General features: G+C 38.3%; 1 protein-coding gene across 1 annotated transcript in view; it reads left to right on the top strand.

Moving 5' to 3' along the window:
• UBE2N (ubiquitin conjugating enzyme E2 N) overlaps window positions 1-9,390 on the top strand; it is a 36,174-nt gene extending 26,784 nt beyond the window's left edge. Inside the window, exons 2-4 of the mRNA XM_030323377.1 lie at window positions 7,272-7,518; window positions 7,712-7,852; window positions 8,539-9,390. Coding sequence (XP_030179237.1) covers window positions 7,272-7,518; window positions 7,712-7,852; window positions 8,539-8,579 — 429 coding nt within the window. The 3' untranslated portion in view covers window positions 8,580-9,390. The remainder of the gene's footprint in view (window positions 1-7,271; window positions 7,519-7,711; window positions 7,853-8,538) is intronic.
• Window positions 9,391-16,151: the final 6,761 nt, after the last annotated feature.

The raw sequence follows: 16,151 nt of genomic DNA, 5'->3' as shown, positions 1-16,151 counted from the left end.
CAAACCAGAGAAACAAGTTGTTTGACTGTACTTAGTTTTTCAGAAATCCTTCTTTGGCTTCCACATCTCTGTTCCTTTTTGCTGAATTTAACAGAATTTTGATAAAGTCAAATTATTGATATAGTCTTGGGGAGAAAAAACTAGAGCTTCTAGCCCAGGTCATTCCGTCCCATCTTTTGGTTATTACTCCAAGTTGAATACAGAGTACAGTTGACCCTTAACACAGGTTTGAACTGTGCTGGTCCACTGACACGTGAGTCCACTCATACGTGGATCTTTTTGTTTTGATAAATTCAGTACAGTACTGTAAATGTACTCTCTCTTCCTTATGATTTTCTTAACATTTTCTTTTCTCTAGCTTGATTTAATGTAAGAATGCAGCATATAATACGTAAAATTTGTGTTAATTTACTGTTACAGGTAAGGCTTCTGGTCAACAGCAGGCTGTTAGTAGTTAAGTTTTGGGGGAGTCACAAGTTAAATGTGGATTTTCAACCATGCTGGGGGCTGATGCCCCTAACTCCTGTGTTGTTCACGGGTTAACTGCACTTCCTGCTACTTACCAGTCCAACTGGAAAAAAACTTTTCATTAAAGGGGTACCTTGGTCTGAACTCTAAGATGTAGTCCTTGATACCTAGAGCCTTTGAAACAGCTTCTACCAGTTTTTCCTTCTTTTCAGAGAAGGAAATTGTGAGGTTGATGTGTGTGGGAGTAGAGGGAGAAAAAGAGGAAGGTGGAGGGTATGCCTTGAGAATCTTTTTTCTCATCTGACTTTAGGATAAGCATTTTTTAAAAACTTAGTGAATTACAGTAAAATAATTTATGAGCCATTTGTGAAGGAAAAGGTGTTGGAATAGGTAAGTGAGGTCTTTCATCCACTAGGGGGTAGTGTGGACTGTAAAAATTAAAATTATTTCTCAGGGATTGACCCTTAATTTCCTCATGCAGTTACCTTGTTTGAATTAATTTTTATGCATCTAGGTTTTTTCGAAATTGCTGCAAATCATTATTTTCAAGCACAATCTTGTGACTGTAACAAACTAACACCCACATTCCTGTTATTAGTGATTCCAATGGTCTGACATTACTTTTTGTGTAGAATTTTTGGAGGGGAAAAAGTGATGCTTTTCTCTACCAGATTTTACTCACTGTATGAAATAAAATTAGTTTAATAACCTGTAAGTAACATCATTCTAACAGGACTGTCTTGTGTTTTCAGTTTCCTGTTCAGTAGCCCCATGTGACTATTGAGCAGTTGAACTATGGCTAGTTTGAATTGATATGTATTACAAATCTAAATTACTGGATTTTGAAGACACTGTATGAAAAAGATTGTAAAATATTAATTATATATATATCTTAAAGTTTATTTATTTTGAGAGAGACAGAGAGTACATGCACGGTAGAGGGGCAGAGAGAGAGATGGAGACAGAACCCCAGGCAGGCTCTGCACCTTCAGTGCAAAGCCCAATGCGGGGGTCAAACCCATGAACCATGAGATTGTGACCTGAGCCAAAACCAAGAGTCACGCTTAACCGACTGAGCCACCCAGGCGCCCCAATTATTTTTATGTTGATTATGTGTTGAAATGATGCTATTTGGATATATTGTTAACTACAATATTAATTTTACCTGTTTCTTTTTACTTTTTAAAGTGACTAGTGGAGAATTTAATTTAGTAGTATATTTGCAGCTCATATTTCTGTTGGGCAGCACTGCTGTAGGGAAAACATTCATCGACCATTCTTTTCATGCTGTACATACCTCTAGCTGACTTTAGGATTTGTAGGGAAGTGTAGTAGGGAAATTGAGCACAACTTTGGCTCTGTTTATAATCCCCGCCAGAATAAACACAGTCAATTCTACTATAAGGAGATAGTTTGCATTCCTAAAATTCATTGTGTTAACCAAAATTGTCAGTAAAAACCACCTGGCTCATGTATAAAATGTTAGGGGCATGACATTCAAAAATGTTGGTAACGTTTTTTTAAATGCCCACTTGTAGGGGGTGATGTTGTAAATACCCTTAAGTAGTTTACAATTGTGTATATAATGATAAGTTGGCTTTTGCTTTATCAGTAATCCCAAAAAAGGAGCCCTTGTTTGTTAATACTTTAGAATTGCTTAAAGATGTAGTTAACAGAGGTTGGAATAGACAGTAGGTATCACTGAGGCATCTGTCAGTTTTTCTAAGACTAATTGTGATAACAAAATTGATAATATTGTCCAGGATAGTCAGATAGTTCTTGGGTGAGATGATCTAAAATGTCTACAATTGGCATTATGAGTAATACATTGCATTTTGTGTTTCAGAGAATATTCTAAATAGGGGAAAACCTGAGTGCTGTAGATGTATGTTGGAAGTGTATAGAGAAAGTTAACTTTTCTCATATGCACATTACCACTCTTTTTCTAAGAACTCTGTTTATTATCTAGAATTTTACTGTATATTATTCAATCATTGCCTTAAAAAACGTATAAGACCTTCCATTGTTATAGTGAGCACAAGCGTTACTGAACTTTAAAGGGGGGAAAAAACCTAGTTCGTGGGATTTAGTTGACAGACTGTCAAGTGTTACAGTTTACTGTGGTGTATAATTCTGGGATTTGCTCTTCAAGTCCCAGTAGATCTATTGATGATCAGATCAATTTGATGTTACTTAATTCCTTCTTAAAGTATTTATTGGTGAAAAAAATATTTACAGCATGAATTATTATACTTCCTCTGTAAAATGAGTTTCCTTGAGACTTAATCATACTGTCACTTAAATTCATACTCTACTTTTATGTACTTCCTTTTCTACTTTTTAGTAACTAATTCCCTAAATAGTCTAGGGTACTTTTTGTTCTGTATGACCTAAACTCAGTTGCTACCTAGGATTGGGTCCTAGGATTGCTTTTAAACAAGTAGGTCACACTGCAACTAATGGTTATTCTATTTTCTTTAGAAACAAACTTATTTAATAAATCTTAAGATTTGTTATTGTGCTTTGCTCTTAACATTCTTTTTGAGTTGGTTGTATAGGGCTATGGCCGCCTTATGGGATCTCGTTTAAGTCTTTCTGCAGTATTATATTTTTTGATCTTCATAGCAACTCTGCATGAGAAGTAATCTTAATTATATAGATAAGGCAGCTGAGGCTCAGAGCAGTGTAAATTATTTGCTTAGAAATCGTAGTTAAGTAAGCAGTGTGGTAGGAATTTGAACCCATTACTTACAGACTTGAAGAAATCACAGTGTACTTCACTGTCTTTCTACCAAAAAAATAATATAAAACTAGGAGGTGTTTTATAGTTTACCATGTGTGAATAGTAAGTAATATGAAGGATTTTATTTCTTACCCAATTTTGCCTTTTTTGGGGAAAACAATGGACTCTAACTTCTGTGGGTGAGACTTGTTCCATTTGGTTTGGATTTTATTTGTTTTTCCTCCTATAATTTATGCTGTGGGTTTGGGAAATCAGTGCCATACAGTCAAATAATTATGCATCTGTTCATTATATCAAAATCTATGAGAACTTGAGAGCATATAAAAACTATTTGAAAAAGTCTTCCACACCTAAAAGCTTATTCTAGATTGTGCCCTGATGAAGTCTTGTAATTGACCAGGCCGTGTGATATGTTTACATGTACATTCTTTAGAAAGCCTCTGATTTTGAGGAGGAACTGAAGATGAGGAAGGAATGCAGTCTCTGACAGTGTGTTCTAAGAGTGATTTTGAGGCTATTTTGGGATATGATCTTGGAGGCCCTTCGGGAGCTTTTTATAGTCTTGAATAGAGCTGCTACTACTTTGTGTAACCAGGGAGTGGGGTTTGGGGCTCTTGGACCCCAGCCTTTTCTTTTTTTTACCAATCTCTCTCTTAATGGGTTTCTAAAAATACGAAGACCTGGGACAAAACGAAAGGAGGAGGGAGGTGAGGAGAGGCCAGAATTCAGGGAATTTTACCATCCGTTTTTTTTTTTCTCATTCTTTTATTTACTCTTACTCTTCATCCTTAGTATCTTCACTTTTTTGCAAAAAATGAAGACTGGCCTCTTGTTCTGATTCCATGTTGGAGGACTTCCCACAGTGGGAGGCTTCATTATTGTATCTTGAGATGTTTTTAATGCTCTAAACATGTTTTACTTTGAACCTTAGTTTACAGCATTTCAGCTTCCCATTTGCCCTTGCATTGCCGTGATTAAAACAAAGCAAAAAACAAAAAAACAAACCAAAAACCTAGTCTCTAACTAGAGACTAGGGTGTTTTTGGGTTAAGGCATTACTTTAAATGGCTATGAGTTTATTAACACAATTTGGAAAAGGGTTTAATTTTTTATCTGGATCTTATGATTATGAAAGGTAATCTTTTTTAGTATGTGCACTGTAGGCTTAGAGTGAAATGGTATTAAGGTGTATGGGTTTTCTGAAGTGAAGGCAGCATAAATACAGTATTCTCATTTTTTATATCTAAAACTGTTGATATGGCAGTGTTCTGAAACTTCTGATTGCACATGCTTATTCAAAATGTTGAAAATATATTACTAATATATGAAATTGTACTCAGTATTGTCCATTTCCGTTATTGCATGTTAACATTTTTTGGCTGTTTGTAAGTTGTTTATAAATAGAAGTTAGATTATTTCTTCCTATGCCTGAATGGACCCTTTTGTTTTCTTCCTCTGATGTGCACATCCTGCTTTGAATAACCCTGCTTTAATGTTAAAGATGAAATTCTGATAGTTGATGTGCACATCCTGCTTTGAATAACCCTGCTTTAATGTTAAAGATGAAATTCTGATAGTTTATTCCTTGTTCTTTGTGACATCAAATAGATTCATAATTCAGCAAGTATTTATTGAACATCTGTGGTGTCAGGCACTGTTCCAGATGTTGAGGATATAGCAGTAAATAAAACAGGCACAAATCTCCTTTTATGGCACTTCCAGTCTGAACAAAATAAGTTAGATATGTAATATGTTAGTAGTGCTGTGGAGATAAAATAGGGGAACAGGGATAGAGGGAGGGTAGAGGTTAGGGTGGAATGGGGTTTTGCAGTTTCACTTATGGAGGCTTCACTGAGAAAACACATTTGCATGAAGATCTTCAGAGCTGAGAGACAAACCAGATAGAAATTTGGGGGAAAAGAGCAAGTGCAGAGCTGTTTGAGGGAGGAGTATGGCAGGTTGGAGAGCTACAAAGAAGCTACTCTGGGTGAAACAAAGTGCCAGGGTGGAAGCAGGTTGGGGGAAACATAGCTGAAGATGAGTTAAGAGTAGGCTGAGTGAGGGGATCACGTAAAACCTCTTCTTGGGGGGCCATTATAAGGAATTTGAAAAGTCTGTGAAATACAGACCCAGGAGGGAGTGGGGAGCACGGTCAGAAGCAGGAAGTACAAAGTTAGGCTATTGCAGTATGCTAGGTGAGAGCTTGATGGTGGCTTGGATCAGAAGTGTGGCCGTGGGGTGGTAAGAAGTAGTCCAGTCATGGATATATTTTGATGTTTAAGCCAACAAAATCTGCCAATCAGGTTAGATGTGGTGGGTTATGAAGGACAATGTTTGATCCTGTTGGAAGGATGGATTTATGGTTAACTGATAAAAAGGAGGCATTGAGGGAGGAGCAGGTTGAGGGTGGGGAATGCTAAGTTTGGTGCTTATCAGATATTCAAGAGGAGCTGTTGAACAGGTCTTTATGGATGGAGGAAGTGTGATCCAGGGGAGAGATCTGTGCCGGATATGAATTTGGCAAAGCATCATACAGAGTGTATTTAGTATTTAGATTCATTGGACTACATGGGGTCACTATGGAAGTGTGTAGTAGAGAAGCCCTAAGACAGGGCCCTGGGGTACTTCAGTGTTGGGGAGATAAGAACCAACATGGAGGTTGCTGCCAGACTAATAGGAAGACAGGAGAACATGGCTAATGGCAGCTGGGTGAGGAGCAAGGAACAAGGAGGAGGGCAGACCAGCTAGAAAAGATGTTCCATTTAGGTCAAGTAAGATGAAGATTAAGCATTGTCCATTTGATTTAACTGTGCGGGAATCACCGCTGACCTCAACAAGTAGGTTAGTGGCTAGACCCTGATTGGAGAGTTGTGTTCAAGATAGGAGGGGAGGAGAGAAATTGGAGACAAGCAAGCATAGATAACTTTCAACGAGCAGCTGAGCAGTGGGGCATTAGCTGGTCTGGGGAGAGTGAGGTCAAGGTCATTTGCCCCTCTTATTGGGCGAAATTATAGCAAGTTTGTACAGTTTGGGAAAAATCCAATAAAGAAGGGAAGATGATTCAGGAGAGGAAAGAGATGCTAGAGCAATGCCCTTGAATAGGCAAAAAGGAGATAAGATCTAGTGCTTTCTTGAGAGGTTAGTCTTAGCCAAGAGTGATGGCCGTTTTATCGACAGTGACAAGAGGACAGGCAGAACACGTGGGCACGCAGTTGAAGGTGGGTATACAAATGCTACGGTGGGAACTTAAGGAGGTGTCTTTTTTTGTGAAATAGAAAGCAGAGTTCTCAGCCAAAAGTGAGGGTGAGAATGAAGATGCTGGAGGCTTGAAGAGAGAGAATGTTTGAGTACTTTAGGAGAGAGGGAGAAAGATGGAAAAGAGAACTAAAGATTGATTGTTGGGGAGCAGCGTAAGGGTTCGTCGTCAGGGTTGTACATATTTCTCTAGCCCTGTTGAGGTGCCTAGGCACTTGTCCCTACTACATTCCCTTCTGTTTTTCAGGGGAAAGATTTTTAGTGACTTTTAACACTAATTTTACTTTTTATTTATTTATTAAAAAGATTTTATTTTTGAGTCATCGCCACACCCAGTGTGGGGCTTGAACTTACAACCTCGAGATCAAGAGTTTGCTTGTTCCATTGACTGAGCCAGCCAGGCGCCCCAAATTTTACTTTTTAAACAGCTTGGTTTTAGTGGAGTTTAAAGAGAGCAAGTTGCCTTTACTTATGTGATAATTCCAGTGTTATTTTCTTTTTTCTCCTCCCTCTCCCCTCTCCTCACTTCTTAACTTAATATAAAATCAGTTTCATTAGCCTAATTTTTATTATCAACATATTTTCAGATATTTGTAGCTACAGAGTATATGTGTCATCAGTATTCATTTGCTTTTGCATTCAGCTGATTGGGATGACTTAAATAGTCTTATAAAATGAATAAGAACCCATCAGGAGATTGGAGAGGTTCTGTTAAGTCCAATTCCAAGAGGTGAACTTCTTAATTTTTAATTTGGTGTTCAGCAAAGTGACATTTGTTTGACGAATGCATTGTCTTTCTATTGTAGGAAACCCAGCGTTTGCTGGCGGAACCAGTTCCTGGCATTAAAGCAGAACCAGATGAGAGCAACGCCCGTTATTTTCATGTGGTCATTGCTGGCCCCCAGGATTCCCCCTTTGAGGGAGGGACTTTTAAACTTGAACTATTCCTTCCAGAAGAATACCCGATGGCAGCCCCTAAAGTACGTTTCATGACCAAAATTTATCATCCTAATGTAGACAAGTTGGGAAGAATATGTTTAGATATTTTGAAAGGTAAGTGTTACCTTTATTAATATATGCTATTAAGTAAGATTTCTCCTTTTTCTCTTAAGCATTCCATGTTGAGAATCTGAACATTGTAATCTTGCCTATTATATAAAGACCACAAAGGTCTGTGGGAATGAAATGCAGTAGTTCTGTGGCTGTTGTTTCATGCTTGATCATTCTGGGCCTGTTGCCTTCATAGATAAGTGGTCCCCAGCACTGCAGATCCGCACAGTTCTGCTATCGATCCAGGCATTGTTAAGTGCTCCCAATCCAGATGATCCATTAGCAAATGATGTAGCGGAGCAGTGGAAGACCAACGAAGCCCAAGCCATAGAAACAGGTATTTAATATCCATTCTCCTTCACACCACTTCCACTTTTTAAAACAAATACACACTACCTTTTAAAAAACTTCTTTTAGAGTCTTAGCAAAAAGAAAAAAAAATACGTATCGAGAGGAGTAAGTCAGATCCCGCTTCTAGTATATGAGCACCTCTTAACGGAGGTTTAAGCTCCAACTTCCGGCCTGCTTCATGACCCCCAAATTAAAGACAGCCTGTAATTGGGGGAGCTCTTCAACTCTTGTATAACCTATACCTGGTGTATCAAATACCGTGTGTGTGCTATTTATCTAGCAGTACATAGAGAAAACAGAAAGCTTTTTATAACTCCTTGAGCTGCTTTTGTATTTCATCTGATTAATAAAACTATGTGTCACTTTAGAGCTAGGGAGTTTGAAATCAGTGAGCTTCTTCCTGCTACAGATTTTAACAAAGTTAGTGGAGAGCATTATATATCTAGAAATGAAGGAGACAAAAGGAGACAAGTCTTTTCATTCTGTTGAATTCTGTAGAACTTCTGGATTCCATTGTAGTGTTTTGTAATTAGACATATATAGGCTTTCTGTCTGATCCAGATGACAGAAAAATGGCATGAATTTAACTTAATACTAATTAATTTTTATAGAGTTTGGAAAGTAACATGAAGCTAAGTAAAATAATAATTGCATGTTTGTTTTTGTCTACAGCTAGAGCATGGACTAGGCTATATGCCATGAATAATATTTAAAATCGATCTGATCATCAAGTGTGCATCACTTCTCCTGTTCTGCCAAGACTTCTTCCTTTTTTGTTTGCATTTAATGGACACAGTCTTAGAAACATTACAGAATAAAAGCCCAGACATCTTCAGTCCTTTGGTGATTAAATGCACATTAGCAAATCTATGTCTTGTCCTGATTCACTGTTGTAAAGCATGAGCAGAGGCTAGAAGTACCATCTGGATTGTTGTGAAACGTTTAAAAGCAGTGGCCCCTCTCTGCTTTTATTCATTTCCCCAATGATGGTTAAAGTATAAAGCACTGTGAATGAAGGTAGTTGTCAGGGTTAGCTGCAGGGGTGTGGGTGTTTTCTCTTTATTATTTTTTTTGAGGGGGTGAGAGGTAGTTTTAATTTTATGGGCTCCTTTCCCCCTTTTTATGGTGATCTAATTGCATTGGGTAAAAGCAGCTAACCAGTTCTTTAGAATATGCTCTCTAGCCAAGTCTAACTTTATTTAGACGCTGTAGATGGACAAGCTTGATTGTTTGAACCAAAATGGGAACATTAAACAGACATCACAGCCCTCACTAATAACATTGTGACTTTGCTGTCAAGTGTAGAATCCTTCCTTCAAAAAAAGCTTGTGACCATTTTGTATGGCTTGTCTGGAAACTTCTGTAAATCTTATGTTTTAGTAAAATATTTTTTGTTATTCTACTTTGCCTTTGTACAGTTTATTTTACTGTGTTTCATTTTCCCAATGTGACAATCGTATTTAAAAATTAAAACTGATGGAACATTCTGTTTTGGTCTTCACCATCTGACAAGTCGAATGACAAGAGGTGGATTTTGCCAGTTTCTTTTCACTAATACAAACTTGTGTTAAGATATCACTGAATGGAGTATTTATAAGCTGGCCCTGAGCATGCATAAAGCGTTGGTATCTGATATTTTTTTTACCTCCTAGAAATTTGAAATAAATGTGTTTGTGTTGTCTGATTAGTTAGATGATCATTGGTGTCTTGCCATGATGTTTGAAAATTACTGTACAGGAGAGTCACAGCAAAGCAGCCGTTGTGACTGGCTTTGTGTAGGACTCACATGTGCCACATTTGTTTGGCATTTTGGTTATGACCTTTTTCTTAGTTTTTGTCTGAAAACTTCATGTGTAACCACTGGTGTATGATACTATTAGGAAACACCAATCTGATAATCATTTGGGGTTTGCTGAGGCATTTATGAGTCTTCCTTGTAGACCTGACGAGCAGATCTCAAGCAACAGCTTGCATAAGTGTCATCCGAAAGGTTTCTTCCTTTGTGAGCATCAAATCCTCAGTTCATGATTCTTACTTTCATCCTTCAGTATTTGCTCTGGGAGCTATTGTTTGATATTAAGTAATTTTTTTCTGCATTGACAGAGTTCCTCCCCTCAGAAAAACTGTTCTTTCCCACCCGTTTCCATATCTAATTTCTGATCCTTGTTATTTTTAAGTCATCAGTGTAGCCAGTCCTAAGTATGTAAATGTTAACCTGCGGGTTGGAACCTTTGTCTCTTGCAATTTAAGGTAATGGATATTGTAGCCCATCTGAATTTCCCCTACTCTTTATTCTCATAACTTCTGGAGTTTCTTCAGAATGTGGTGTATTTTATTGTGCTCCTATGTAAGATGAAGAATTATCTATTAAAATTACATTTTCAACATAACAAAAGGTTTTGATGACTGGTAACTGGTATCCTTCCAAATAAAATGCATTGCTTGGAAACAAATGTTAGTTTAATTCAGAATAAAATTGTTCGTAACCTTAATGTTGTAAATTTAAAGCTCTTAGGAGCAGTTATCATTTATCACAATTCTTGTGCTTGTACAGAGGGTGTCTTGCAACTAAGGAAACTGAATCTCATTCTGGGGCCGAAACCAACACTCAGGCAGTTCAGTAGAGAGCAGCTTTATTTTAATGCAGGTGACCCTGCTCGTGATGATAGCTAGTATCACATAGTGATTAGTATGTCATAAAATTCCAAATTTAAAGCCATTGTACCATAAAAATATGTCTAGAATAGGACTCTGATGTCTGCTGAATTAGAGTTATAGAAGCACTGAAATGGAATAATTCTGTTTTTTGTTTCTAACATATAAATTCCTGATTTCATGGCATCATGTTTTTCCCTTTGTAATTTTGCTAAGAGTCCCCATTGTTTTGATAAGACTTAAGCAGTGAGATGAAAGGAGACAGTTTGTTGATTGAACTTGCTTAGGATTAAAAAGGCTTGGGAAGGCCAGGGTAGATTTCAAAAACCGGCACCTACATCTGGCTTTTGGGCCTGTTTTCCTTGGCCCACACAATGTGTTTGGTTAAAATATTTTGAATTCAGTGCTAACGTTTTTAAAAGTCAGGAGATGCACGTGAAAACCCAGAGTTTTGGTGACCTGAATGATCTGAACATCTGGCTACTGCAGACATGACCAGCCTTTGTGCACAGCACCGTCTGGGAGGAGCTGAGCAGCAGCCGCCCTAACAAAGAGCTTGTCATTCTTTTCTCATCCAGTGACTCTCCAGTTGGTTAGAGTCCCCTTCCAGCCCGCTTGCCCCTTCATGTAGTCTTCTTCCTCTTCCCTTGTAAGCCTTTCATTTTGTGACTCCTAAGCTTAAGGAAACCGTTAATTTGACAGAAGCTTAATATGCATCCAACACTGTACTACTTGGGGATGATTAGGTGAATGAGATAGGCATGGGGCTTTCCCTTTTGGACCTTCTGATGGGGCAGGGGCACGGACAAACAGCAGTTCCAACTTTGCCTGGAGAAGGGAAAGGAAGTACTGGGGAAGGTCTGCTCTTCTGGATTCAAGCCAGATGAACACCTCCAGGCAGGAGGAACAGCATGTGCAAAGTCCTGGGGGAGAAGAAAAGAATCTGAATATGTAAGTGGCTTCTTAAAAATCGATTCTGCCTGTTAGGGGGAGCTTTTCTGAAATCCTGAGGCATTCATAAGAGCTTTTATGTTTTTTTATTTGATTTTTTGTTTTGTTGTACTGCTTTGTTGTTTCCACACTAGTTATTCTTAGTCCTGCCTGATAAGATCTTAGATCTGAAGTGTATAGAACTTAAACCCTGCTCTAGACCAAGAACATACTGCAATACAAAATTGCAGAAGCATTTTATTTTATTCCCTGCCCTGCCCCCTACAGAAGTAATTTAAAATAAGCTTAAATACAAGCCAGGATAGCTACAGGTGCTGTATAGTTTAGCACTGTTCAAGGAGAATAGGGGAGGAAATCTGGTATTCTGCAAGACATCATAAACAATTTTAGCGAAATGGAACTATTGGTGTCCTAGGAATTGGCATTATTTTTCTATTTGATGATTCAGGAATCTCTTGGCTATGCTAGCCATATCGATTTTTGTTAGTTGCAGCAGCAAAGGTTTAGAAAAGTAGCCTTATCTCGCAAAGCTGGCCAAAAAACAATTGAAATGCCATGATTATAGGGCAGCTAATTCATCAGCCTATTTAAGGAAAATGTAATATTTCATTGGAATAATGTATTTTTGGGCTGGGGGTAATAACATTTAGCTATTTAGCATGCTGCTTAGTTTAAGGAATTATATCGGGGGGTTATTTTTTAAATGATTTGATGATCACAAAAGCAAAACTTGTTGAATGTAATAACTTGAAAAAAATATAAAGAATAAAAACCTGTAATCTTCCACCCAGACTGATGATACTTTGTTTGATACTTTGGCCATACTCCCATGTGTTAATTCCATTTCTCATTGATGTTGGAAATTGGGAGGATTTGTTCCAAGGGTTAGCTTTGCTACAGCTTACTACAAATTGGGTAAATTTCCCCTGGCTGCAAAACTAGAAGTTGGGCTACAGTTTTCCTGTTAAGTGTAGAGCTCAGCGTGAAGAGTTCAGGTCTTCCTTCCCAGTTACAACTTTGGCCTTCAGCTGGTCTTCTTTCATCTGTGCCTTTGGGTGTGGTGTTTCAGTTGTCTGAATGTAGACTTGCTACACTGCCAAGCCTCTCCTGATTTGATGTAATTGTTTCAAGGGTCTGATAGGTTGTAATAGACTAATTGCTTGAATATTTAGACCTTGCTTATTGTCTCTTGTAGCAGAGCAGCAACTGAGTCTCATTTTCATTTAAAAGTTCATTTCATCGTGTTCATTAAGGAGCTTTTAACACTTCTCCCTTGCTAATCATTTGTTATCTATGGGGTAAAACAGGTCTTAGAAATCAGAAAAGATTGATAACCTCACCTCATCTTCCTGCCATGTAGAGTGACTAGCAGGTTTCCTTTTTGCATACTCTGATCCATTCTCACCCGCCATATTCCATGAAATGGTTCCATGATTGGGGCACCTGGGGAGCTCAGTCCATCAAACGTCCAACTCTTGATTTTGGTTCAGGTCATGGTTGCACGGATTCTGAGACTGAGCCCCACGTCAGGCTCTGCACTGACAGCCCAGAGCCTGCTTGGGATTTTCTCTCTCTCCCCCTTCCCTTTTTTGTGCCCCCACCCCAACCCCCATAAGTAAACAAAGTATTCTGGCTTGAATTCAAGAGTAGACTACTCAAGACCTGAGAAAAGCAGTTTAGACATGGTAGATTGGTTGCACTAGATTTGAACTTGGTGCTGTTTTCCTTGTTTTGGCAGAAAGCATTAGGACTGTGAGTAACCAAGGGAATGAAGAAGGACCAGAGTCTTACAATCCGTTTTTTCCTTCTACAAGAAAATATTGGGGGCTTTATGGCCATAGGTCTGTCCAACCAAATTACTCACCTCTGCCATTGTTGTGAGAAAGCATCCATAGACCATTTTAAATGATTGGACATGCTATATGCTGTGATATAACGTTAATTTTCACATGTCACAAAATATTTTCAACTACTGAAATTGTGGGAAACAACAAAAAAACCGAGTTTGCAAGCTGTACCAAAATAGGTGGGGGCTAGGTTTGGCCTGTAGGCCGAGTTACTCGCGCCTCACACTAGGCAGTGACTGATTATTCACTGCTCTTGTATTAGAACCAAATGTTGTCTCTCTCCAACCCCCTCCTCCTCTAAAAAGTGATACGTTACTGTTGTTCCAGTAACAAAGATGGTACAGGTTTCTTTTTCCCCTTTTGCTGTTAATATGTACATATTTTGATAAAATTTATATACAGATTGAGCATTTATCAAACCTAGTTTTTTCATGCAAGATTATTGAACATTTTCACATTTAAAATTTCTTGGAATGCTAATTTTAAAATTAAAATTCTACTGGTTTTTAAATAAATCTGGGTTTTTAAAACAGTGACCTTTAAGCAGGTAATGCTGCATAGTTGTGCTTTTTGAAATGTGTTCTTGAATGTTTACACTGTGGCACTGTATTTCCTTGGTATCCGTATAGTATCTGTTGATCCTAATTTAATCCCATTTGCACATTAAAATTTTTTTAATGGTTATTTTTGAGGGAGAGGGAGAATGAGTGGGGGAGGGGCATAGAGAGAGAGGGAGAGAGAGAGAGAGAGAGAGAGAGAGAAAGAGAAAGAATCCAAAGAAGGCTCCAAGCTCTGAGCTTGTCAGCACAGAGTCCGACATAGGGCTCGAACTCAGACCATGAGATCATGACCTGAGCTGAAGTTGGACATTTAACTGAACCACCTAGGAGCCCCCCCCCCATTTGCACATTTAAATTGATGTCAGTTTTACAAAGTCTGCAATATGCATCTTTAATCATATTTTGTGCATCTTGTCTATTTCTGTTGACTAGATTCCCAGAAGTGGAGCTGTTGGGTGAAAGGTTCATATGCATTTAAAATTTTGATAGGTACTACTCAGCTGTTCTCCAGAAGGCTATACTGATTTACATGCACAGATCCTTACCTGACCCGCATTGTCATTTATGTCTGCATAATATTTCATTACATAGACATATTACTTATTAGTTAACCATTGCCCCTTTAGGCATGAGTATGTTATTTCCATATCTCACTTTAGTTGCCTAATCTTGGTACAGAAATCTTTGTCGACATTCTTGGACAGAAGTTGGATTCCTAGTGTAATAATTTGATCAAGAGATATGTTTTTAAGGTTCTTGATACACATTAATGGTCGAAGTATTCTTTTAACTTCATTTTAATTCTTTAAAGGAATGAGTTTTATTAAAAATTGAGAAAAACAGGCACCTGGGTGACTCAGTTAAGTGCCTGACTCTTGATTTCAGCTCAGGTCATCGTCTCTGGATTCTGCTTGGGATTCTCTTCCTCCGTTCTCTGCCCTTTTCCCTGCTCTCCTCTCTCAAACATTAAGAAAATTTTTGAGAACACCAGGTTTACAATACTGGCATTGGTGTTTTAATAACCAGGAAGTATCTCCAGGGGGTAGTTAGTATTCCATATACTGGTAAGAGTAGCTTTGGGGCTCAAAATTAGTTGGAATCATAGCAAAGTAGAGAAATTAAGACTGGCATCTGGCAAAAAGACAATTGAGCCTTTGAATAAATTTGGGTCTTTGTATAATGCAATGCTAATAATAAGACAGGCCTTAGGGGCCTTCTCACCTTACTGCTGTTTAGCCAATGGCACTAGTCAGGAAGGTATTAAAAGTCAGGGGGGAAGGTAGCACCAGGGAGATCATTTTCAACCAGTTTTTTTTTTTTTATAGCTCCACATAAAATGTTGCTAAGTACTGGGGGGGGGGGGTTGCATTATTAAATAAAATGTTGCTTAAGTAACACCTTGAAAGACGTTTTAGGAACTTATGTAAACACCTAGATAAGTCACTTATCTCTACTCCACTGGACTGTAAGCTTCTTGAGGGCAAACTTACTCTGTGCTGTATAAGCAACAATGCTGGGAATAAAGCAGATGCTGATTATTGCACAGCTTCTGATAAACACCAAGAACTTAGACAAAGTGTTAGCTGGAAACTTCATTTGAGACAGAATCCACTGTAGGGCATTCCCGCTTTCAACCATTTTGTGGAGAGTAATAAACTCGACTAGGGTTTAGGGTTTGTCTACGAAGTTCAGCGTAGAGGTACCTGCAGAGAATTCTTGTATCCCAGTGTGAAGACAGTATTGGAAGATGCCAGGCTCCCCCCCCCCCCCACAATAGTCCTAGTCAAAAGCCAAATGAGGTTTGAATGGAACTTTTACATGAGGATTCTTAAGTTGGTCTTGGGCAAACAGTATTTTGGGGAAATACAATGGTGGACAAGGTGACTAGCCATTTACCCTTCTAAAACAGCTAAGTGATGGTAGTATATAAAGTTATCTGCAGCATGTTATAGCAGAGTACTTAACGGAATAAAGTCTAGAAGAACTTGAAAATTATTAAGAAACAAAATCTACAGAGGAACAGAAATGGCAATAAAATAAGACAACCATAGCATGACACCATGAGAATGGTATCTAGTAAGACAAATATCCATTTGGGAGAGTAATGGCAGGTAACACCTGACTGGCAGGAAGTTCCTTTAAACCCCAAGTTAGGAAGTGGGAAGTGTATAAAATATAAACTGAGAGATGACCTTTACGACCCATCAATGAGAGAACAGTAAAATTTTTACAATGGAATGCCAAACAAGTTTTCCACTTGGACGATGTTCAG

The sequence above is a fragment of the Lynx canadensis genome, chromosome B4 (assembly GCF_007474595.2).
Source record: "Lynx canadensis isolate LIC74 chromosome B4, mLynCan4.pri.v2, whole genome shotgun sequence".
NCBI classification, from domain to species: domain Eukaryota; kingdom Metazoa; phylum Chordata; class Mammalia; order Carnivora; family Felidae; genus Lynx; species Lynx canadensis.
This window is presented reverse-complemented; position numbering and strand designations above follow the sequence as displayed.